Source organism: Mustela nigripes, chromosome X (assembly GCF_022355385.1).
Source record: "Mustela nigripes isolate SB6536 chromosome X, MUSNIG.SB6536, whole genome shotgun sequence".
Taxonomy (NCBI): Eukaryota; Metazoa; Chordata; class Mammalia; order Carnivora; family Mustelidae; genus Mustela; species Mustela nigripes.
In genome coordinates, this window is record NC_081575.1 from 107,320,867 (window position 1) to 107,348,287 (window position 27,421).

General features: G+C 35.9%; 1 protein-coding gene across 5 annotated transcripts in view; it reads right to left on the reverse strand.

Moving 5' to 3' along the window:
• The window catches only part of CNKSR2 (connector enhancer of kinase suppressor of Ras 2), a 280,721-nt gene that overhangs the window by 225,601 nt on the left and 27,699 nt on the right, over positions 1-27,421 (reverse strand). For all 5 annotated transcript variants that reach the window (XM_059384801.1, XM_059384800.1, XM_059384799.1 and 2 more), the window contains exon 2: positions 2,663-2,826. In XM_059384801.1, coding sequence (XP_059240784.1) covers positions 2,663-2,826 — 164 coding nt within the window. The remainder of the gene's footprint in view (positions 1-2,662; positions 2,827-27,421) is intronic.

The window sequence follows — 27,421 nt, forward strand, 5'->3', positions numbered from 1 at the left end:
TTTTGAAGCTGTCTTCACATTTCTCCACGCACTCTGCAAGCCTCCTCTGTAGTCTCTTCTTCCTTCCCAACCCCCGGGTGGAGCTGAGTCCCTCCTGGGGTGATCTCTCTCTCTCTATGGATTCAATCCTTATACCCTGGAGACGCCCAAATCTCTATCTTCAGCTACTTCTCAAGCTCCAAATTCGTATGTGCAACTGTTTGACGAGTATCTCTTTCTGGATAACTCAGAGATGACTCAAATTCAATGAATCTGAAACTCAATTTATATTCCCACCTTAATCTAGTCTTGCTACTATTGCCCACCTTCATTATTGAAAAATTATCTGCACTATCTTTGCAGCTCGAAAACATGGAATCTTTCTCAACTTCTCCCTTTATCTCACCTCTCAGATTCATCAGATCTTCTCTATTCCTGTTCATCCTTAGTTTAAACCCTGCTCATAGCCTAAGAAGATTATTTAAAACATTTCTGGAGCGCCTGGGTGACTCAGTTAAGCACCTGCCTTTGGCTCAGGTCATAATCCCAGAGTCCCAGGAATGAGCCCTGCATCAGGTTCCCTGCTCAGCAGAGAGTTTGCTTCTCCCTCTGACCCTCTCCCATCCAGTAGTGTCTCTCTCTCTCTGTCTCACTCTCTCTCTCAAATAAATAGATGAAATCTTTAAAAAAAATAAAACATTTCCTAACTATTCATCTGGTCTTTAGATTATACCCACTCCATTCCCTCCTCTTTACTACCATCAGTTACATTTTTAAAACAAGTATTTGATCATTCCTACATGGTTCTCCAATATCCACCCTAAAGTATAAATCTCTTATCATGATGTTTAGATACTTTATAGTCTGGGCCTATCGGGCCTTTTAAAGACTAATTTTCTGTCACTGTTTCCCATGTATTTTGTCGTCTAAAATAGCTAACCTTTGTTCAAACCCACAAGGCATCCTCTTTATTCTGTGTGCCTGTGTCTGTGTTGTTTTATTTACATAGAATGCCCTTCCCTCTTGTTCTTCCAAACACATGCTCATCTTCCTCTAGTCTCCTTAAATATCACTTTTTTTTGCAATATGAACCCATCTGTCATAGTTAAAGCTAGTTATTTTCTCTTCTGTGCCCCCATAATACTTAGTTCATACTTTTATTTTAGTACTTATAATACAGTATTGTGATAATTTGTGTGTCACTCCCTCCCCCATAGGCTTTTCAAGAGGGCAGGAAATACATCTTATATCTGACACACAAGTTCTCGTATATTCACTGACTCTTGAATTATATATAATTATTTACTCATTTCTTGTTAATTATCATCATCTTAATAGTTAACTACTTATTGAATACCTACTGTGTGTCAGGCACTGAATCAGGCACCACACAAATTCCATCTCATTTGCTTTTCACAATACCTACAAGAGCCAACTGTTACTATCTCCATTTTATATAGAAAAACCAAGGTGGGGCACCTGGGTGGCTCAGTCAGTTAAGTGTCTGACTCTTGATTTCAGCTCAGGTCATGATCTTAGGTTGTGAGTTCGAGCCCTGCATCAGGCTCCATGCTCAGTGGGGAGTTTGCTTCTTTCTCTCTCCTTCGGCCCCCTCCAAATAAATAAATCTTTAAAAAAAAGTAATAAAAAATAAATAAATAAACCAAGGTTATGATGAAATTACTTGCCCACAAGTGTCAGTAACTGACTGAGCCTAATTTAAATCACAGATTATTATAAGACTGTTGCTTTTTTATCTCACTGTAGCTCTAGCCCCCTTACAAATATCTATAAGAATTTTTATTAAAACCAATCAAATGTTATCTTACCTAACATGGAAAAAAATCTATGTTCCTTTTGTAATATTTAGTATATTATCAGAATCTTGCAGGATTATTTTGACATTGATTTCTCTTGTATGTCAACAAAAGTAACCTTATAATATATGATATTCAATTTTTATTGTATATATACATTTAGAACATTCAAATAATTTCATTAAGGATGATTTTTCTAAAATAAGATTTCTTAATATTTATGTTACTAAATCAAAACATTTATTTTATTATTTTTTAAAGATTTTATTTATTTATTTGACAGACAGAGATCACAAGTAGGCAGAGAGGCAGGCAGAGAGAGAGCAGGAAGCAGGTTACCCACTGAGCAGAGAGCCTGTGTAGGACTCAATCCCAGGACCCTGAGATCATGACCTGAGCTGAAGGCAGAGGCTTTAACCCACTGAGCCACCCAGGTGCCCCATGATGGAACAGATTTTTATACCTACTAATAGCTCAAGAAGTGTTTGGTTCTCCATATCCTGGCAATAATCATCTTTGTCAGACATCTTAATTTTTGTTCATCTGGTAGGCATAAAATGCCATGTCATTGTACCCTTAATTAACATCCCCAGATTATTAATGGGATTACAGATATTGGTTAATTAATATTAATTAATATTAATGTCATTGGTTGAGTTATAAGCCTCTTTAAGTTTTAATTTGGCACCATGTAGTATACCAAATTTAATAAAGGAGGAAAATACCACTTCTAGTTAGAGGAGTTTTTCCTAATTGCATTTAAATTATTTTTAAAAAGAGAAGAAAAAGAAGGAAAAAACTAAAAGAGGAAAATAATTTAAATAGAAATAATACAAGTTTCCTTTCCAATCACTTAATGTCCTTACCAGTGCACACAGAAGGTCAACTGCTTCCAAGATCAATTCCTGATGGCCAATGCGGCTGACCCCCAGATCTTCTAGCTCCTGATGCGTAATACGAAGCAGCTGGTCTCCACTGATCTTCTCCCTCTCGAAGTTCTTAATATACTGCTGCAAACAGTCATCAAGACCTGCAGAAGAAAAATATGGAAGACCAGAATGTAAAAAAAAAACAGTGGAACCAAACTAACAGAAAAAATAAAATAAAATAAGCATTAACTCCTACCAAGTCACAAGTTAAGTCTGTTCCAACTCTGAACTAGTTCAATCATCCACTTTTTCTCAACCCATATATGGATTGCAGGAGGCAAAGAACCACTTCATGATATCCCTAGTTCTTAGATTCTTATTTGAATTTTCCTCAGCAATTATAGGAAATCTTTACCTCACTTCTCAAGCATTTCTCTTTGCTGGTTATTTCATAAAGTGTGCTACTAAGCAGGTTCTCTCCACTTCTAAACTTACCTACATCTCACTCCTCCTTTCTTCTTTAAGCCCACCGCAGAGGGAGAGTTATCCTTCTTTCCTGTCCAAGACGAATAGATCTTCCTGTGCTCTGGAATCCCACCTCGTGCCAACCCTTAACACACTTCAACAATTAAAAAAATTAAACGCTCTCTTTATTTCAGCCATTTCTTAGCCACTGACTCCTGTATCCAAACTTCTGCCAGCTTAAAAAAACAAAATAAACAAAAAACCTTTCCTTGATTTCTTAGATCGTGTACCCCCCCCCCTAGTTTGGTACTCCCTTCAGAGCCAAGTTCCTTACCTTTTTATCCCACCTGTACTGTACTCCCTTATCCACTAACATTTAGATTTTACCCAGATTCGAAAGTGAAATCCAGAGTGGATACATTTTTCAGGCTTACTGAGGGCACTTTATAAGTGAACAGCCAAGCTACAGATGGGTCAGCTTCAACTACTTATAAAATAACCTGATACAAATGATGAACAAATGGTGAACTGAACTAACAAGATTACTTTTCTCCAGATTTTTAGGTAAGGAACACCAAGAAAATGAGGCAATTAACAAAAACTGAAAGATCTTAATCTTAAATCAGGCCATAAATATCTCTCATCCAGACTAAAACTGTTTTATGGGTTTCCTGCTGCGAGTCACTATCCCCTCCAGTTCATCTCTCCCAACATAAAAATTCTGATGTCATTTTTTATCTCAAAACTTTTCAGTTTCTTCATATTTATGACAGAATACAATCTGAACTCCTTTATATAGTGTTCAAGGCCCTTCCTGATCTGGACCTTGCCTTCCTATGTGACTTATTCCAGACACACTCCACAATCTCCCATTCTGCACTACAGACCTCCTTTACAACAATGCCCACTTTGTATTTTATTTTGTTCCCATCTCTGTATGACCAGTAAATAGCCTGAAAATTCGTTGAAGTTGAAGACCGTGTCTTCTGACTGAAAATCCAGGACTTAGCACAGTGACTCACACAGAGTAGGTCTCAATAAGTGTAAAATGAACAAATCAGACGTAATTTTATGTTATATCACCTGGTTGAGAAAATCAGGAACATTTTAGATAAGAGCTAAACCTAAAAATAAGAGTGGAGAGAAGGAACATTTGGTATGTGGCATTTTGAGGCACTCATGTCTTAACACATTGCAGAGTAAGAGGAGACAGAATGCTATTATTTTGAGTTCATTTTTCTTATGATTCTTCTATGTAAAGGAATGATAAAGGATCTCTTAGAGCACCAGCACCACCAGCATCATTAGTAAGGTTACAGACCAAGTCACATAAAATGTGGCAGAGGAGAAATAAGGGAGAGATCACATTAATTGCTGCCTAATTTAACTATCAATATGTATTACCCCATCATATAGGAAGTATCTTGGCTCCTGTATTTAAAATTTAAAATATATCACAAATACACAGCTAGGATATTATAATACAATGATAATAATGTCACTTTGTGTCAATATGCATATTTATGAACTATAAGGTGCTTTTATATACAATTTTTTCTTACCTGAATTATAAATAATAAATGACCTTATTTTGTTATTTTGACTGAAAGGTCAAAATCAACATCTCAAATCTCTGTATGGAGAAAATATGGTCCAAAAAGCCATCTACAAAAATCACAAAAATGAATACATCATACTATTGGCCTAAAGGCCCAAACTTCATGATTCTGGGATCTATACAGCGTACAAGTAACAATTAAAACCTCCTCACTCACTCATATACTATTTTATTTAAAGAAGAACTGTCCCATTTTCAAGAATGAGAAGTTCTTTGGTGATCATGACTAGTCTTCAACACTGTAACATTTATTCAATAGATAAAATGGGAACAAATATATACCAGATTTTAAAAGTGGTTATGTACCTCTTTTTAAAAAAGCTTTAATGTGGCATAAAATATTTCTTTACTTTCCACCAAATTTTACCCTAAGTTGACCAATATTCTAAATAATTATAAGTAAATTTTATAAGCTCCACTTACAAATTGCTGTTATTCTCAAGAAAACATACAGAAAATAAATTTTGATCCATACTCTAAAAACCACACAAGTGTACCATGAAGAAAATTGTGCACTTTTGTCAAATGAAACATTAAACTATACGAATTTTTTGTCTTAAAAAACCACGCCTTAAAACAATTAAGAAGAAGGCTTGAAATGACATGTGTCTCTGACTTTTTCAAAGTGAATTACAATGCTTTCCACCAACTGCAGGGAAGAGGAATTAACATAATAATGGATCTAGAAAGATGTCCCAAAAATAATGACGGATTACAAAATGATGATAAGATATCTCCTAAGGATGCACAAATTTCCAGTAAATCAACAATATCACAAAAGAAAGAGTAAAAAAAATTAAACTACTATATGTGGAAGTAGATATGAAAGATGTAAACTATTATATTCAATGTTTGAAATCTCTTTTTTATTTTTAAAGATTTTATTTATTTGAGAAAGAGATTGAGAGAGCATGCATGAGGGGGGAGGGTTAGAGGGGGAAGGAGAAAGAATCTGAAGCAGACCCTGCACTGAGTGCGGAGCTCAGTGCAGAGCTCAGTGCAGGGCTGGATCCCAGACTGGAAGAACATGACCTGAGCCAAGACCAAGAGTCAAATGCCTAACCGACTTAGCCACCCAGGCACTCTAATGTTCAAAATCTTAAAAACCAACTTAAAATGGTATTAAGAAGATGACTCTGTCCTTACTCCAGGAAAATTTACTTTATACACCATTCTATACATAATACATGTGCTCTTATCTATAAACAGAACACTCTGATATTTAAAGCAAAATATAAAAATGTAAATTCATTTGTTACATTTCTGTTGCCACTCTTTACTGTGAAGAACAAAGACCAACATATGAAGCTTTGTGAGGACCTCTGTCCCTTCTGCAAAATAAGGTCAGGAGATTAAAAATGAACACATATTAATTCAATATCTGTATGCTGGAGTCAAATCATGAATGATAACCTGAGGCAGAAGGTCTTAATTTTAATGCAGTTTTCATTCCCCTTATTTCACTGACACTGCTTTTTTTCCAATAACCAAAATCACACCAGACTCAACTGCCTCATTTACAATCTCATTCTCCCTAAACAAGTTATTTCTCTATTTCTGCCGCCATTTATCTAGTCTCAGAACCATCTTAAATGATTCCCCAATTTAATCTCTTATCTTGTCAGTTAGTAAAGAACATAATTTCTTCATTCAAAATAGCTGCTGCTCTGTCCTTTCATTCCCGATCTCATTGTCACCAGCTTACTCATGCTGTACAGCCTGCCCTGATGCCCATCTGCTCCCCCTGGCATCAGTCTGCCTAGTCTATCACTGTCAGATCTCTAAGAACACTCTTTGATCAAGCCATTTCCCAATTCAAAAAATGTCAGAGTCTTCCTGCCAAAAGGTTAAAATTCAAAAATCTTTTTTCTTATTTTTAAGACTTTTTTGGGGGAAGGAGTCTTGGATGTTATTATCAGCATTTGTGTACTAATTGCAACAACTACTATAGACAATAAAAGCATTTTCTACATTACAAACAGCCAGAAAGCTTATGTAACCATGCTTTTCTTCTATGCACAGGATGATACATAATGACAAATGATCTAGCAAAAGATAATTCCTATTTAAGATCTCGGGATATTTCCTAAACCATCTGAAAAGGATGAAATTACATGCTAAAGCATTTTGGCACTAAATGACTGTACTGTGTTCTAATTATTGGAAAACTGGCTAACCTATGTAAATATACAAGCTACCTAACATACTCAGAATATTTAATAAAATAAATTCCTGAAATATTCTAGAAAAATGAGATTTTGATCTAGAACCTAAGTAGTTAAAAATTTCTTTAACAATTTCCATATAGTTCTCGGATGACATAGCCTGATAATTTCTTGCTTTAATTCACAGATGAGCTGCCTATCACCCTTACTTAGTAAGTATAAGTATATTTACTCTTTGCTGTGCTTTTGATTATATTCCAGTTTATATTTTGTTCAACCAAAAAAAAAAAAAAAAGAAGGAAAAGTTTTCTTCAAAAACACCTATGCCACTAGAAAATTCTAAATTCCAACAACAGAAAAGGCAGTATGTGTTTTAACAACTGAAAAACAATGTGAACAAGAACAACCAACTGTGGGGCATGGCATGAAATACTACTCAGCAATAAAAAGGGAACTATTGATATATACAACATGGATGGATCCCAAAGGTATTGTGCTGTGTGCAATTGGCAACTCTGAAATAAGTTATTGAATGATTCCATTTATACTACATATTGAAAAAGGCAAAACTATATCAACAGAAAACAGATCAGTAGTTGCCAGGGATTGGGAATATGAAGAGACTAAGCAATAGGAGGGCGTTTTTGGGGGGTGATCACACCCAGTATCATGATGTAGTGTGCTGGTGGTATAATTCTATACATTTGTTAAAATGCTTACAACTCTAACACCAAAAGACTCAATTTTATTCCATTAATTAATTTTTTTTTCAGTTACAAATGAATTTGAGGCAACAAACATTTGGAAAATACTATTAAACTCCAAGTTTCATTGTAAAATTTTCCTTCTGATGTTTTCTCATGGTGTTTGATATAAAAGACCCAGACCAGGGAATAATGTTTCCAGCATTCCATTCAGCATCTATTTATTAAGGGCCTACTAAGTTTGGGGCAGTGTACACCAATGCATTAAACTACCTTTGAAAAGACTCCTTTCCTCTGCTGATTGGCCGAGCTGAAAGGCTATAGGCAGAATTCTCCCTAAGAAGCTGGTGTGTGGGGCACCTGGGTGGCTCAGTGGGTTAAGCCTCTGCCTTTGGCTCAGGTCATAATCCCAGAGTCCTGGGATCAAGCTCCACATCGGGCTTTCTGCTCAGTGGGAAACCTGCTTCCCCTTCTCTCTCTGCCTGCCTCTCTGCCTACTTGAGATTTCTCTCTGTCAAATAGATAAATAAAATCTTAAAAAAAAAATACATGGTGTGTAGACTGATGGATTGGAAAACCAATCACAGATGCCTGTGGTCTCTGGAAGACTTCTGAGAAGCCCAATCCTCACTACACTGATTGTCACCATTTCTACTCTTCTCAGACCCACTTTGTTTCTCTAACAATTTAATTTTGTCTTTAAGAGACTAAAAAAAGTCTTGACTGGGTAACAGTATGCAATTGTTCCATTTTGAAAAATAATTCAGCTTCCTTACAATCTGTTTCTAGTTCTTCATTTTAAACCAGAATAGATTTTTTAAATGCCAGACAATTTCGAAATGAATTTCCAAGAAATATCTGGTTTAAAACTCTCCGCTCTACAATATGACTGAAAGAAAGAAAAAGTAAAGAAAACTTAATCAGCAGTGAAACCAGGAGACAGTGCCAACTACCTAAAAGATTCAAGATTTAATGTTAAAAAAAAAAAAAAGGTATTAGAAGAAACCTAGGTTCTGCATCAAACCAGAGCCAGAAACAGTAAAGAAAAAGACAGATGTATGATTTGACTACATGAAAATTCCCAAGTTTTTGTTATGACATATAAAATCAGAATTGTCACAAAAAAGTCCTTAAAAACATATTCAGTGATAACACTACATCAAGGCCAACAACAAAAGAGGACAAAGTAATCCATGGACATAAGATCAAGTTGCTTAAAACTGCTCAGTTTTAAAATAGTGATATATGGTAATCTGAGATAGCAACCTTAAAATGCACATCACACAAAACAATGTTTGAATGATTTTATAATTTTTAAAGTTTTGTATCCAGAATTTGGTAGAGTGGCTGGACAAGCAGTTGTTCTCAAAGTGATTTTCAGGAAAGCTTATAAGTTTTTTTTTTTCAAAAAGACTTTTATTTATTTATTTGAGAAAGAGAGACACAGGGAGAGAGAGAGAGTGAGAGAGAGCGCATGACGGAGGGGAGAGGCAGAGGGAGAAGCAGACTCCCCGGAGAGTGTGGAGCGTGACGTGGGCTCAATCCCAGGACCCTGAGGTCAAGACCAAAGGCAGACAGTTAACTGACAGCCATCCAGCTGCCCCACTTACAAGCTTTTTAAATGTTCTTTAATAAACAGGAAATAAAAATTCAAAATATTATGCAATTATTCTGCATTTCCATCTTCTAATTTTTAAAAACAAAGTCTAAAATGATTTTAATAACATGTTCAGTAAACAAAGACTGACCGGTTTTATCATGAAGCTTAAAGCCATTATATACTTAAGAATTCATATACAACAGTTTCCAAAGATAACATATTCTCCCTCAAATTAACAGTCCATTTCACATAGTTTTAAGTAACATTGAAGCTATTTCTTTGCAAGTCTTTACAGTCTTTGCTAAGAATATTTTATTAACAGAAAAATGACTTTAATAAGAATCACAGGTACACCAAGCAAAAGGAATTAGTTGCAAACCTAGAGATTAGGGATGTCTGACATTTTACAACTTAACAGGTAATAATTTTTTTACTTTTTGTTATGTTTAAGGAAGCTTAAGGCCATTTAAGCCTTTCATCTTTCATTCCAGCATTCAAGAACCTCCAACTTCAGGCCCCAAACTACTTTTCTGACATTCTCTCTTACACATTCATGCATCCTATGTTGCAGCCGAATTGAACAACTCAACTATTTCCTTAATGTGATAGTTCCTATTACCCAGAATAATATTTACATATTCTACATATTTTGTTGTTGAAATCCTGTTAGGTCTTGATCATTAAATCAGACAGATCTCTCTACTCTTTATATCTATGGATTTTACACTTACGGTACATATTACTCATGCTGTTTTGTTATAATATTTGTATTTGTGCCTTATTCTCCCAACAGACTAGAGAATCCTGAAGGGTGACATCACTGACCCCTTCATACAGCACTGAGCACAGAGAGCATCTGACATAATCAGTCAGTCCTTCATTTAATCAATATTTACTGAGGTGATTGCTAATGTGGTAAGCACTGGGAATCAACTGCTGAGCAAAGACTGACATGCCCTTGACTTTATGGAATTTGTATAATACTGAAGATGACCACTAATTGTTAATAACTTAATTGACAAAACAGATGTATAAATACAGGCCAGGATAACTATTATGAAGGAAAAAAATATGCTGTGCTGTGAGGAAAAAAAAAGAAGACGACTTAACCCTATGCTGAGATGACAAATCAGGAATGGAAGACTTACTTGAGGAATCGATGACTACATTATGATTCGTAAGCTTAGAAATTGTTAGCTAAGCAAAAGGGAGGCATGGACAATGCAGGCAAAAGTAACACCATATGCGGAGACCCTGTGCTACAAAAAGGAACACCGTATACTGGAACAACTGAAAGAACTCTGTGTGACTGAAATACAGGAATAAAAGAATGGAACAGTATAGGGTTAGAGTGATGGGCCAGGCACAAGATGATGCAGTGTGACTCAACAGCAATGAGAAGGTATCAAAGGATTTGAAAGCGGCAGCATTCAAATGTGTCTTGTAAACATTACTCCAGCTGTAGTATATAGGAAATGAATTGGAAGCTGCCAAGAGATGCAGGTTGGGTGACATTTGAAATAATGTAATTATCAAATGCTAGTAGTCTGTCCAAGGATGATGGTAGGAAAAGAAGAGAACACTAGAATGAAGATAAAACATGCAGGAGTTGATGCTGGATTAGATGAGATGGAGGGGGGACCATGGGAAAGATGATGCCTATATTGCTGGATTACAGAAATGAATTAATAGTGCCATTATTCACAGACAATGGAAACACTGCAGAGGTAGGTTAGGGTAGCTGACTCTCTTCTGGACATAGTGAGATTACAGTTCCTTTGAGACAGGCAGGTAGAAATGCTGAACAGTTAGTCAAAAATAAAGATCTGCTCCGGGGAAATATATTTCAAAGTCACTGGCATCTAGGTAGACAATTGAAGCCATGAGTGTTATTGAGACTAAATAGGGAAAAGGAGTAGAGCAAAAAGAGAATTTAGAACAGAAATTTAAGAAACCCCAAAAAGGAAAGGTTTGTTATAGGCAAACCCACAAACAAAACTAAGGAAGTGTAGCCAAAGAATGAAAAAAAAAATGAAGAAAGTGTGGTGTGATGGAAGCCAACGGAAGAAAATGTTTCAAGACTAACAGTAAAGGACTGTGGTAAAAATAAAATAAAATTAAATTAAATTAAAAATAAACAAAACAAACAAACAAACAAACAAAAAACCCCAAAAACCAAAAACCAAAAACCAAACCAAACCCAAACCCAAACCAAAACAAAATATCCCAATTCATGGGTCAGATTACTAGAGTTCAAAGCCTACTCTGAATTTGACAATTAGGAGATTATCAGTGACTTTAACCAGAGAGTATTATAATGAAAGAAATAGAAGTTAGACAGGACATAAGAGTTGATGGGTAAGAAAGTAGAGGGCTTTACATGTGGAATATTTTTTAGGAGGTAAGGACTGGAGAGTGGACAGGGAAGTGTCATGCCAGGTCAAAGGGACTATTATTATACCAATTTTAGAGATGAAGGAACAAAATCTTTGTGAAATTAAGTAGCTTCCTAAATCCACACAGTAAGTAACTGACAGGCAGAGCAAGGATTAAAACCTAGTCCTAGAGGATTCTGAAGTTCAGTCTATTTTGACTACATCAGACTATTTTAAGACTGAAAAATATATCTTCACAATAAAGCAGATTTATACGCTTACAAACAACTAAATGAAGCTTGGCTGGAACATACAGTTATTAAAATGAAGAAGGGATAATGTAAAACAGTGGCTAATAAAATCATGCTCTTACAGACCTACATGAAAGAAATTATTTAAAACTACCAAGGACTGGGGGTGCCTGGGTGGCTCAATCGGTTAAGCATCTAACTCTTGATTTTGGCTCAGGTCATGATCTCAGGGTGGTGAGACTGAGCTTCACATCAGGCTCATGCTGGGCATGATACCTGCTTGAGATTCTCTCAGTCCCTCTCCCTCTGTCCCTCCCCCACTTTTAAAAAAAACTACCGAGGACCAAATTCTATGCGAATATACCCTGATGAATTGAACCGTGTACAGTACCCAGTTGACATCTGTTTTGAGGTTGCATTAAAATGAATGAAAGGAGCAATGTCCCTGAAATCAATGCACTACACACTTACTTGAGAACTCTTCCTAGTTCCTCAATGCCATCCTCCAGTCACCCTCCTCCTTCAAGCAAACAGTTGCTTTATAACAAATAGTATATGATTTCTTCTCATGAGGATTCCTAATCAAACCAAATAAAATAGAGAAAAGAAGAACAACTTTCTTCTGGGCCTTTTCTCATTTACTCTGTCTTAATTTCTTTTAGAAAATGCTAAGCTGGAAATTATCTTCCATTAACTCCAAATGGAAGAACTGATGCTGATCAACAGCAATACTTTTCATTTATTTTTTGTGCTCACCTTGTGCTAAGCACGGTTTCAAATACTTCACAAATATTTGGTCATTTAATCCTTAGAACAATCTTATGAATTACATGTTGTTATTTGGATTGTACAGATAAAAACTTGAGATTTAGAGACCATACCCAGGATCCTACAGCTTAATAAATAGAAAGGCAAGGTCTAAACCCAAGTCCATCTGACTCCAAATCCCTGCCCTTAAATCCTAAGCTAAATTAGAGGAAGCTGGTGAAGGGTGGAAAGGGTTGTTTCCAATCCTCAAAAGGACTGTTCCCAAACTGACCATCTGTACCATACCAAAAGATGTTATGCCAAAAATATTTTTTTACTTTCAATTTAAAACTTTAAACACATTATTTTAAAGAACATGTATTTAAATTATCCTTTGTATCAAAATGGATTTAAATATGTTGTTTACACACCCACCCACGCAGAATTTGGAAAGGTGACACAAATCAAAAGTAGATGAGAAAAATATAGAGGAAAATACCATTAGTCATAAAATGGGAGCCAGAAATAATGGTAGTATAAGAAATTCATAACAGTGAAGAACTTGACACTTGCTGATGTGTGGAAAGAGCTAGAACACTGGCTGAAAACTATCTAGAAACTGATAAAGAGGAAAATAGCATTAGGTACATAGTTAAAAACACATTCATTAGATAAAAGCAAGCCAGTTTTTCAGAGAAGCTCCTCCATTCCTGACTAAAACCAGAAAAAAAAGATTTCTTTTTAAAAAATTATGTTATGTTAGTTACCATACAGTACATGATTAGTTTTTGATGTAGAGTTCCATGATTCACTGTTTGCATATAGCATCCAGTGCTCCATGCAATATGTACCTCCTCAATGCCCACCACCAGGTTCACCCATTTCTTAAGGGAAGAAATCCTTGTGTGATATAATGAACACTGCCTTCAATAACAGTTTCAATAAATATAACCACAAGTTTCCATTGGAGTGTTTTTTACAGCAATGCTAAAATATATTTTTCCCCAAAATTATATTACATTGTACACCAAATAATAACTTGTTATCATAAAAATATTTATATTTACCAGTTTTAGAGAGGTTACAATTTATCAACAGAGGTTATAATTCCATGGAGAAAATAGCTAGCAGGGTTTCTCTTTTACAATGGTAAGAAATAAATAGGTGAGTTGTGTTTGAGTCATCTTTAGAAAATTGATAGTTTGTCAAAAGGTACCTAAAATGGTCTGGAGATGCATACTATATGGGTTTTTTTTTATATGTTTATTCAATATAATGACAATTTAAAATGAAGACTCCTGGAGTACCTGGCTGGCTCGGTTGGTGGAGCATGTGACTCTTGATCTCAGGGTCATGAGTTCAAGCCCATGTTGGGCTGGAGCCTACTTATAAAAAAGTAAAATAAAATGAATGACACATATTGCTATACTTCATATCTTGAAAAGCATGCCAGGGCATCTGGGTGGCTCAGTCATTAAGCATCTGCTTTCAACTCAGATCATGATCCCAGGGTCTTGGGATCGAGCCCTGCATCAGGCTCTCTGTCGGCGGGAAGCCTGCTACTCCCTCCCCACTCTCCCTGCTTGTGTTCCTCTCTCGCTGTGTCTGTCCAATAAATAAATAAATAAAATCTTTTTTAAAAAATGAAAAGCAAGTTTACAGATTTTGATTTTAAAAAAAGGATGTCACAGGAAACAAAAGAAAAAAAACAGATAAAATAGACTTTATCAAAGTTTAAAACTTTTGTCCAGTAAATGATGTTATAAACAGAGAAAAATGGGGCACATGGATGGCTTAGTCGGTTGAGTGTCTGCCTTCAGCTGGGGTCATGATCCCAGGGTTCTGAGATAGAGCCCTACATCAGGCTCATGGCTCAGCAGGGAGCCTGTTTCTCCCTCTTTCTCTGCCTGCCGCTCCCCCTGCTTGTGTGCTCTCTCTCTCTCTCTCTGTCAAATAAATAAATAAATAAAATCTCTCAAAAACAAACAAGCAAAGAGAGAAAAAGGCAACCCACAGAATGGGAGAAAATAGTCACAAATCATAAATCTGACAGGGTACTAACACTGAGAATATATTAAGAATTCCTGTAATTTCATCTCAATAGCAATGAAAGCAAACTAAAAATGACAAAAAAAATCTTATATAGATAATTCTCCAAAGAAGATATATAGATGACCAATAAGCCCATGAGAAAATGTTCAACATCATTAATCCTTAAGGAAACGTAAGTCAAAATCACAATGTCATGTCACACCCATTAGGATAGCTACTATCAAACAAAAACAAACACTGAACAAACAAAGAAAAAACAAAAAACCCAGAAAATAACAAGCACTGGCAAGGATGTGAATAGACTGGAACTCTTGTACAGTGTTACTGGGAATGTAAAATGGTGCAGCTGCTATGAAAAATAGTATGGTATAGTTACTCAAAACAAAAACTTAAAAACAGAACTACCATATGATCCAGAAATTCCACTTCTGGATATATATCCAGAAGAATTGAAAGCAAGGTCTTGGAAACGTATCTGTACACCCATGTTCATGGCATCATTATTCACAAAAGCCAAAAGGAAGTACCCCAAGTGTCCACAAACAGACAAATGGACAAACAACATATAGTGTGTATGCGTGTGTGTATATAGATGTAATGGAATATTATTCAGTCTTAAAAATTTAGAAAATTATGACACATGCTGTAACACAAACCCTGAAGGCATTATGTTATGTGAAATAAACAAGTCACAAAAAGGCAAATACTGTATGATTCCACTTACATCAGGTACCTGGAATTCATAAAGACATAGAATAGTGGTTGCCAGGGGAATGGGGAGTTAGTGTTTAATGGGTACAGAGTTTCAGTTTTGCAAGATGAAGATAGTTCTGGGGACAGATGGTGGTAACAGTAGCACAACAATGTGAATGCACTTAAACATCATTGAAATATACACTTAAATATTACTGATAATAAATTCAATGTTATGTGTACTTTACAATTAAAATTTTAATGGTAAAAATAGTAAACTATACATATTTTACCACAATGAGAAAAATACAAGTTAACTAACAGATCAATCTTAAATAGCTTAAATTTGCTACTTTCATATTTTACTTAGACCTAGGCATTTGGGGAGGTATTATTGGTATATGAACATCACAGGTATAATTACTACTTTATATATGATTATACATGCTATGTCCAGGTATAATAAAAGTTAATGGAAACACAATTTTCCTTTTTATTGACTATGAAGAAACCATCAAAGCCAATGATTTACTAAATTCAGTACATCTTACTTGGGACTCAGTAATATGGTATCTCGCACAAACTCATCATGAAAAATAATTTGCCTAAGGGCACCTCTGTGGCTCAGTTTGTAGAGCACACAACTCTTCATCTTGGGGTGGAGTTCAAGCCCCACATTGGGGGGCTTAAAGACTACTTAAAAAAATAATAACTTGCCTAATCACAACAAAACATTAATACAGCTGCCATCTTTTTCCTGCTCTTATTTAATATTTAAACAGCATTGTTGAATGTTAAGACATGCCAAATTTTTTTTCAGCAATGTGTGAGTTTTAAATTCTATAAAAAATCATACATTAGACACCCAAGAGGGGAAAAAAAAATTTTGTAGCCAAATGCCATCCAGATAAATTTGGAAGGACTAAAGGATTAATCAGTCATCTTTGTCTGAATGCTGAGACAGAGTCCCTTCCTGTAGGGAGGATATGCCCATGGGAAAAAGAAGGCTGTCTCTCCTGGGGTGTGGGAGGAGGTAGATTTGGTTGTGGAGAAAACCCTGGAGTTGTGCCATTGTAAAGGGGAAAACTTCCTGACCCACCTTTTCTTCTGGAGACACATCTAATCTTGGTTTATCTCAGCTCCTATCTTTCCTTAGTACTTATGATTGCTTCAGATTTGAATCAGCTTCCTAAATCAGTAACTGTCCGTTCATTATATTTCTACCACAACACAGACCTCTACGGGACTTTCAAATCTTACCAGCTAGCTTGCTGAACTATGGAATCTCTCCCCTCTTCCTGTCCCCTATATCAGGATCTCTACCCCAGTGCTTTTCCAATTCCTGATATCAACTTCCATTTATTCACTCAACAAATATTTACTAAATGCCTACTTATGAAGTAAGCATTAATCTAGGGAGTATGAATAAAATGGCGAGTAGAAACAGACATGGTCTTTTCCTTCACTGAGCTACTCGTTGACTGGGAAAAAAGTACAATTAGTAAAGATTCACACAAGTAACCATGGCAAGTAAATTGAAGGGAAGGAAAGGTACCTGTGTGTTGTGCTCCAAAAGCCTATAACTGAACAATGTGACCAAATGGGACAGATCAAGAGCAGGTTTTCTGGAAGGACTGTGGCCAGAACTGAGGTACGGAGAAGTGCGAGTTGTAACGCAGAGAGTGAGGGAAGAGCATTAGATCAGACTCTGAAAACAGCAAAGACACAGGGGTAGCAGGAAGGATTGAGTATGGGGCACTGAAAGAAAGCCACCATGACTGAAGGATGTGTTCAGACTTGTGTTTTAAAAACTCTCTGGCTTCAATGTGTAGAACAATGACTTGTGGCCAGTTAGCCTTTTGCCAAAGAAATGATCATCCTTGGCAAGAACTCCTTTTCCTGCTCAACACCTTCACTTTGCCATTTCAGCTATGTGAGTTGAAGCATGCAGGTCCACCTAACATGACCTTTCTTTGGCCATGTTATTCCTCTGTGCTGATCTATACCACACTTGTGCTCTTCCTGGTAAAAGAAGGTAAAGAAAAGACTTACAAGTAGAACCTATGTTTTTAAAACTAAATCCATGGTCTCCTGAATAACAAATAAAAATCAGTAAGACTGATGAATCACAGACCTGTACCCCTGAAACAAATAATACATTATATATTAATTAAAAACATCTTTAAAAAATCAGTAGGAAAATGTGATAAAGAGGTAGAAATATCTTTTAAAATCGTGATTTTAGAAAACAGTATAGTAATAGATAAAAACTGCTTTTAGCAGTTACACCTGATCATTTTAATTCAGACATATGGAACTCATGAATTCTGAATGAAATAACTTCTTTAAAAAAAAAAAAGATTTTATTTATTTGACAGAGAGAGATCACAAGTAGGCAGAGTAGCAGGCAGAGAGAGAGGAGGAAGCAGGCTTCCCGCTGAGCAGAGAGCCCGATGTGGGGCTCAGTCCCAGGACCCTGAGATCATGACCCAAGCGAAGGCAGAGGCCTCAACCCACTGAGCCATCTAGGTGCCTCTGAATGAAATAACTTCTACAAAAGAAAACTCTAGCGTAAAAGTAACGGAAGGAAAAAGATTGCCATCCACCATTAAACCTAATCTCAACACATCTACAATTGTCCCTTATACAAAACAAATATTTTTCAGCATTTCATATCTACCGTTTAGAGCTTCCTTCACTGTTACACACACATAAACACACACACACACACACACCTTCCCACCATAAATCAATGTCAGCATTATTAACTGTTCAATAATTCATAGGGTCACGCAAAAAATAAACCTTTGGTGTTTTAAAATCTTTAGGTCTCCTAAAACAGGTTCTAAAATATTAGACCCAATTTAATTTTGTCAGCATGTGTTTTCCATCTCATGTCTTCATCACTTAGTTTTACTTAATATTAAAATTAAAATAAAGTTATGAATTTTGACCTTTTAACACATACAAAATGTATTCATAAGGATTTGGGGTGCCTGGGTGGGTTAAGTGTCCAACTCTTGGTTTTGGCTCAGGTCTTGATCTCAGGGTTGTGAAACTGAGCCCTGTACAGACTCCACGCTCAGCAGGGAGTTTGCTTCAGATTTTCTCTCTCCCTCTCCTTCCATCCCTCCTCCCTGTGTGTACTCACATGTGTGCACTCTCTCTCCCTCCTGCCCTAAAATAAATAACTCTTTAAGAAAAATGTATTCATAAGGATTTATTTTCAAGAAAAGAAAGAATCCTACATTTATTCGACAGCCATTTCTATGTTGTCTAATGAAACATATGGTGATATTGAATTTCGTATTCATTGTCCTTCATGAAATCAGTACGTGATAGCATATACAGTTATGTTAAAAACCAAATAATTTTTATTAGTCTACGATGTAAATTTTACTTGACCTAGGGAAATAGGCTACTTGGAGGGGCTGACTTTTCTCCCTAAAATTCCTGAGACTTCTTCAAAATAATTCTAATAATGTAATTCAAAACAATGTCAGTTTTCCACTGCTTCTCAAATCTTATATGCACACAAAACATCTGAGAATCTGATTAAAATGTAGATTTTTAAAATAAAGATTTTATTTATGTATGTATTTATTTATTTGACAGACAGAGATCACAAGTAGGCAGAGAGGCAGGCAGAGAGAGAGGGGGAAGCAGGCTCCCCACTGAGTAGAGAGCCCGATGCGGGGCTCGATCCCAGAACCCTGGGATCATAACCTGAGCTGAAGGCAGAGGCTTTAACCCACTGAGCCACCCAGATGTCCCTAAAATGTAGATTCTGAGAGCGCCTGGATGGCTCAGTTAGTTGAGGGTCCCGAGATGGAGCCAGGCTTAGGCTCCCTGCTCAGCTCAGCTCAGAGTCTGCTTAATCTCTCTCCTTCCCCCCGCCCCTACTTGTGCTCAGGCATGTGTGATTTGCTTGCTCGCTTGTGTGTGTGCACACACTCTCACTTTCAAATGATGAAATAAAAATCTTTTTAAAAATGTAGATTCTGATTCGGTTGGTCTGGCATGGGGCCTCAGATTTTGTATTTCTAACAAACTCCCAAGTAACAATAGCCATTTCCAGAGCAATGCTTGTCAGAGGCAAAAAGAGACTTGATTTTTTTTCAACAAATGATGAAGTTATTATCAAACAGGACAATCATGATGACTGATAATACACATAGACACAGGCTGCAAAATATCTAGTCATGTTCTCTTTTTTTTTTGCTAATATTTTATTTATTTATTTGACATAGCAAGAGTGAGAAAGAGAGAGATCAGAAGCAGGGGGAGTGGCAGAGGGAGAGGCAGAAGCAGACTCCTAGCTGAGCAGGGAGTCTGACTCGAAGCCTGATTCTAGAACCCTGGGATCATGACCTGAGCCAAAGGCAGATGCTTAACTGACTGAGCCACCCAGGCACCCCTCTAGTCATGTTCTTTATGGGCCTACCAGTCCCAGTTTGGAAATACATTTATAATGATACCCAAGGATCAACTAATATTCATCATAAATTTATAAACCACAAAGAAACAAATTTCTCACACTATAAGCTAGACATATTATTTTAACTAAATGAAAAGAAAAAAAGGCTATTCCAAACTAATTGTAATTATGCTTATTTAAATAAATCCTTAATTGGATGTTTTAAGGATGCCTATTTAGAAAACTTCCTAATTTTCTACATGTTAAGTCCATGGAGAAATTCATCAGGCTAAAAGAGCACAGTAAGTCTCAACCATAACAACTGTTATCAGCTGCAAAAGAGTACAGTGGAAGTTCTTCAAATTGGGGAGGATAAGTGCTGTGAATTATGTTAAGACTGATGATTCACAGACCTGTACCCCTGAAACAAATAATACATCATATGTTAATAAAAAAATAATAAAATAAAATAAAAATAAAGGAAAAGAAACCACAAACAATACAAACTTATGTCCCATTATCATTAAGCATTTCTCAAAGGGCTCCAAGATACAAGAATAGATACAAGAATCTTCTAATGTTGTTCATAATTTCCCTCTGTTCGGTAAAATTCTCCTTCATTATGACAGCATTCTACTGTAATCACAGTCAGGAAGTGGAGTTTCTCCTTTTGCCAAACCGGACAAGGGTATCAGTCAGCACTGCTTTCCCTGTATTCCCTTCAGACTCCACAAATTCCTTCACGTGGGTCAGAATCAGAAATACTGGAAAATTAGAAAGGAGAAAAAAAGTTCTACATACATACATACATACAAATCAGAAATAAAGTGGGTGAGGGAGGACTCCAGGGCCTTGACTACTACTGTGTCTAACAGTTTGATGGTCCTACTTTTTAAAAAACTCTTGCACTTACTCCTACTGCAGAACAACATGACTTCTCTAGTCACAAATTAACCTCCACAACATCTGTTTCTTAGCAGACTGCACGTGCTTGCCAGGAATTTAAGAATTAACTTTTAGATGACATTTGCAAAGTTCCAAATCATAATTTCATCTGGGATTCATACTGTTGGCAATTCAACAGTTAATGGAGGTTAAAGTCATTGTGATTCTCTTGATTAAATTACTGCTTAAAAGTCTAGTTTCATAGACAGCAGTTTATAAGAAGAAAAAACACATGGACATTGTCTTCACTCATTTTTAAGAATTTAAAAACTGTCTAACATGAAATGTAATTTAAGATCACTAGATATAAGAAGACAATTTTTAAGAAATTACCTGCATGAGACACAAAGAATAAACAATTCGCTCTCTAGGTAAATGAGACTAAGAAAGAAAAAAAAATGTAGGCGTTGGGGAAGTTAGGGCAAGAGCAAAAACCCAACACATATAATCACTTTATATTATGCCAAGTGTTACCCCAAAACTTCTGAGCTTGGACAACAAGAGCATATTCACTCACCCTTCTATAAGACTCAGGCCTCTGCCTGAAAGCAGCTGTGCAAACAATCTTCAAACAAGATTTTTTAAAATTTTTATTTATTTATTTGACAGAGAGAGAGAGAGCGAGAGAACACAAACGGGGAGTGGGAGAGGGAGAAGCAGGCTTCCCGTTAAGCAGGGAGCCCGATGCAGGGCTGAATCCCAGGACCCTGGGATCATGACCCTAGCCAAAGGCAGCCACTTAACTGATTGAGCCACCCAGGCTTCCTTCTATCAAGCTTCTGTTTCAATTCAATCTCAAGTCTCTCCACTGGTGAATTTCAATGGAAAGACCCCAAGGGATTCAAGATTTGCATATATATAAATACACCACCACTGACTGCAACACAGACCTATATTCCAGACCACTGTAAATCAACCTGTGAAAGGTACTAAGCACTTACAGAGTCATCTTGAGTAGCCACAAACTAAGAACTATTTCTTGCACTGCTTTGCAAATGTTATAAACAGTAAAACTAGGGGTGCCTGGGTGGGTCAATTGGTTAAGCCACTGCTTTCCGCTCAGGTCATGATCCCAGAGTCCTGGTATGGAGTTCCATGTTGGGCTTCCCCTGCTCTGCAGGGAGCCTGCTTCTCCCTCTCCCTCTGCCTGCCACTCCCCCTGCTTGCATATGCTCGCTCTCTGTCAAATAAATAAATAAAATTTTTTTTAGCATTTTATTTATTTTTTTTAAATTTTTTATTTTTTTATAAACATATATTTTTATCCCCAGGGGTACAGGTCTGTCAATCACCAGGTTTATACACTTCACAGCACTCACCAAAGCACATACCCTCCCCAATGTCCATAATCCCACCCCCTTTCTCCCAACCCCCCTCCCCCCAGCAACCCTCAGTTTGTTTTGTGAGATTAAGAGTCACTTATGGTTTGTCTCCCTCCCAATTCCATCTTGTTTCTAAATAAAATTTTTTTAAAAAAGTAAAACTATTTGTAATAAGCATTACAAATAATGTTGGTGAAAGATATAACAATATTGGTAGATACTTCCAAGTCTGTGAGAGAAAGATTAATATTGTCTATTTTAATTTTACAGTTGAGTCAAAAGGCTCCTTTTCCAAAGGTAGTAGTTTGTTATTCATAACTTTAAACAGCAGGCTACTTAATTCCAGAAATGGAAAATTTTTTGAGGAACCTAGAGTGAATAAGAATTTCACATTTGAATAAAGAAAATATGAAATATACTAAAATATATAACAATGCAAGAAAACCTACAATTACTTTTTATTGTAAGCAGCCTCCTACGAAAAACGCCCTCTTTAGTTACAGCATCACAGATTAAAAGTCATTTTGGAAGAGTGTGATTCATTCAATAATGATAAAGGCAACTTTAAATTCCTGTGGAAAGTTTTGGATGCCACTAGTTACAAACAAAGCATTCTTGATCCTGACCTCCCAGAGCTATAAGCCAAAAAAAGGTAAAGAATTCAAAATGGAACCTTATATTTCTATTCAAAACTGAGTCATGTCATCCCCAGGAAAGTATTATATATAAAAAGAGCTGATTTCATTACTTTCATGGCAATCTCAAACTATGTCAAAATGAAGAAAAAAACAACCAAAATTATTTTTGCTTGAATAGACAAGGCAAGTAATTGGTGATATCTTATAAGAACACAGCAATGAGGAAAAAAAGAAAAAGAAACTGAAAATGATAAAAACCTACCATAGGAAGCAGAACAGAACTAATGTGGAGAAAGTGGTTCTCTCTGGAACAAAATATGGCCCATGTGAGTCTATCAATAACTACCCCAATACTCTACTATGACATCTTTTCTCCAACACATACAGTGTATTCCAGCCTTGAGGTTAACTAGTTCAAACTGAGGTGGATAATAACATCTAAATTAGGATCATTTTTTTCTGAAATTAGATTTATTTATTTATTGTACAATTCAACCTTCTCATAATTTTTAAGAGTACAATGTTAACTACAATTTTACATTTGTTTCAAATTATGTTACAACTCTTAGACTTATTTTAAAAGTAATAAATTTCTAATTCATGTTCCACAGGTAGAAGTCTTGGCAGAGTCCATCAAAAGGTAGAGTGACTCTGTGACTATGACCTAGTAAAGCCACAAAATCAAAATCAAAAAGGGTTACAATGAGGAGCAGAAATGACACTTTTCAACTTCATACTTTGATTATTAAGAAAAAAATGGAGGATAACACAAATAACACTTCTCTTTTCTTTTTTAAAAACAGGCCTTACGTGGTAATAAGATTAATATTCCACACATACTTAGAAGATCTCAAGAAGACTGCAAACTTGTACTTCAAATCACTATTTCTAAAAACTAATGTATTAACTAACCAGAACTTGTCAAATGCAGAGACGCATTTAGAACAATTCATAACCGTAGTATCAATAAAATAATGGAAACTCAAGAAGCATTCTCACTAAGGTCAAGAATATTCAGCATTGAGCAGTGGTCCTAGGCAACATCAAAATGAAAGAAAAAGAAGAGTTACAGATAGTAAGTGAAAAAACTTTCAACATATATATGTTGAAAATTCAACTCAGAAAATTCAAGAAAATGAACTGAAAAAGTATTAGACTAATAAGCAAGTTTATTAAAGTGGCCAAATACCAGACAGGTATATGATACTTCCCTACTCACAGCAAAACCAAATAGAAAATGTAATGAAAAAGAGTCTACTGACAATAGGAATAAAAACAACAAGTTACCTAGGAATATCTAAAAAGAAATCTATTTATTTATTTAAAAACTATCAAATTTCACCAAAGCCTATAAAAGAAGATCCAAGTAAATAGAGGACATATGCATTCCTGGATGTGAAGAACCAACAGTGAATGGGATATGAATTTTCCTCCAAATTAACCTATAATATGGTAGGAAATGCTTGCCATTCAGACAATAAAAGTTCTAGAAGGCAACATTAATTGCACTGAAAGAAAACAGATAAATGAAACACAAAAGGAGAATCCATAAACAAACCTATCCATGTGAATTTTAGTTTATATGATTGAGGTTCATCATTTTAATTTTTTATGAGGTTGGCAATTAAATTAAATGAGAGGAAAAGAGAAACTATCTTATCTAATAAGTTGTGTTAGAACAACTGGCTACCCATTTGGTAAAAATATAAAGTCAGACCCTTCCCACTTTATGTATTGTACTTAAAATTTTTTTTCATATTGAAAAGCTAAATTCAGGTTCAAAAATATGAGTTTAGTGGAACAAAATATAGGAAAAGACTTAAGAATAGTGGGATAGACAAGGTCTTCCTAAGATACAACACCAACTAGTCATAGAAAGGGGGGAAATGACAAATACAGCTATGTTAAAATTTAGTATTTTTCTGACAAAAGATACGTAGAGGACTTTTTCAAACTATACATATGAGCCCTAGCTTCTGATCAAAATCTTGTCTTCCCTCTTTCTCCCTTTACTCCTTTAAGAAGCTAAGCTCTAGGGGGCCTGGGTGGCTCCTGGGTGCTTCCTCTCTCTTTGCCTGCCTCTCTGCCTACTTGTGATCTCTGTCTGTCAAATAAGTAAATAAAAAAATCTTTAAGGAAAAAAAAGAAGCTAAGCTCTAGTGAGCCACTATTCTTTTTAGAAGTGTGTTGTATCTTGCATATGGATCCCAGAATCAGTGTTTTCTTTCAAAGCAAATTCTGTGAAAGGTTAGTGATTAAGTGCACTGATTCTCTTTAACCAATTAAGCTAATCTTGCAATCTAGTTAACTTTATGTACATGTTGCTGCATGTTTCTATTTATGATTATAGAAGCTGCCAAGAAAGACCCTATGTGGAACAGTATGTTACATAATGCTATTTTCTGGAAGCAGTTAAACTATATCAATTTATTTTTTATTTTTATAGTTTTTTTCTTCCAAATTTTTATTTACATTCTAGCTAGTTAATATAATACTGCTTTCAAGAGTAGAAGTCAGTGATTCATCATCACTTACATATAACATTCAGTACTCAACACAAGTGCCCTCTTTAATGCCCATCACCGATCTATGCTCTCCCCAACCCACCTTCCCTCCAGCAAGCCTCAATTTGTTCCATCCTTAAGAGTCTCTTATGGTTTGCCTCCCCCTCTTTCCTTCTCTTTTTCTTGCCTTCCCACACATTCATCTGTTTTGTTTCCTGAATTCCACATGATTGAAATCATAATGGTATTTGTCTTTCTGTCTGACTGATTTCACTTAGTATAATACTCTCTAGCTCTATTCAGGTCCCTGAAAATGGCAAGATTTCATTCTTTTTGATAGCTGAGTGATATTCCATTATAGTTAACCTTTGTTATGACAAGCAGCATGAGGTTTAAGTAAAATATAGCAGCTGTATAATAAATATAAAGTCATATACTGGAATCAATATGATGACCCTTAGGATATGACTCTACATTTAATTTCAGACAGTAGACTAGCTAGGGGGCTGCCTATACCATTTTTGTATTTCCAGAGCAGAACTTAGCTCACAGAAGGTACTCAAATACGTGTCTGCATAATAGGTAACTCTTACTTTATTTCAAAATTCAACATATTTCAAGTTAAATTTGTGAGATTTCTTTAAATTTTATGGTTTCTCCTTCTAAAACCCATCACCAGTTAACTCCCTTTTCTCTATAATTCAACTTCATTTTTTAAAGCTATTTTTTAAAAATTTATTTGACAGACAGAGATCACAAGTAGGCAGAGAGGCAGGCAGAGAAAGAGAGGAAGAAGCAGACTCCCTGCAGAGCTGAGAGCCCAATGTGGGGCTCAATCCCAGGACCCTGGGATCATGACCTGAGCTGAAGGCAGAGGCTTTAACCCACTTAGCCACCCAGGCACCCCATTCATTTATTTTTTTAAAAAGATTTTATTTATTTATTTGACAGACAGAGATCACAAGAAGGCAGAGAGGCATGCAGAGATAGAGGGGGAAGAGGCTCCCCGTCGAACAGAGAGCCCGATGCAGGGCTTAATCCCGGGACCCTGGGATCATGACCTGAGCTGAAGGCAGAGGCTTTAACCCACTGAGCCACCCAGGTGCCCCACTCATTAGCCATAGTCACAGTAGAATTTAAAATACATTTCTTGGGGCACCTGGGTGGCTCAGTGGGTTAAGCCTCTACCTTCGGCTCAGGTCATGATCTCAGGGTTCTGGGCTCTCTGCTCAGCAGGGAGCCTGCTCCCCCCCCACCACCACCTGCCTCTCTGCCTCCTTTGTGATCTCTCTCAAATAAATAAATAAAATCTTTAAAAAATAAAATAAAATACATTTCTTGTCTCACCATCATGTAATCTGAATACATTTGATATTTCAGATTATTACATAAGCTGATAAAAAAATTCATGCAAAAAAATTGAGGGTAGAGTTGCTAATATATATACACATCTATATTGGAAATTGGGAATGAGTCTATTGTAAGTAAGTAGTATTAGTATGAATTCATAGTTTTAGTAGTGATGTTTTTTCAAAAAATACATGTACTAGGTTAGAAGACTGACAATCCTGAAGAAGAAAAGATTTCCACTGTGCCTGTTACCTATCAAGTATGACATCTGCAAAACGAGGGGGAAAATGTGCCATTTTAATAGAAAATTTTCCTACTGTATGTAAATTTTCTTTAAAAATGTACACTGAAATTAAAATCCTAGTTTCTTTCTACTTCCGTGGTTTCATTTTTACATTTAGATTCATAATTCATTTGGAGTTTATTCTTGTATATGGTATGATGTATGAATCTAATTTTACCCTTATCATAGAGTAAGTTTCTGTATATGCTGGGGCCTAGTTTAGGTTTCTATTCTGTTCCACTGGCATATTTGTTTATTCATGTGGCAACACCATGCTGTTTTTATTATAGGAGCTTTTTAATGTTTTAATGTCTGGTAAAGCTAATTCCCTAATAGTTTTTCTTTTTCAGTGTTTTCCTGGATCTTCATTTTTTTCAGAGGTTTGATAGGTTTATAGGTTTGATGATTGATATACTCAATCATTAGCTCAAGGATTCAACAGATTAATTTAGGAATTGTGTACAAAACATAAACAGAACGGTAAACCAAGCACAAAAAATTAAATCGTCAAGTACATATGAAAATGTCACTGTCTACTATTTTAGTATGATCTTCTATTGTAGCATAAAATTCTTAAGAGCTAATTAAATGTCAACTATTTTCATGTTCTAGGATACCGAAAAATGT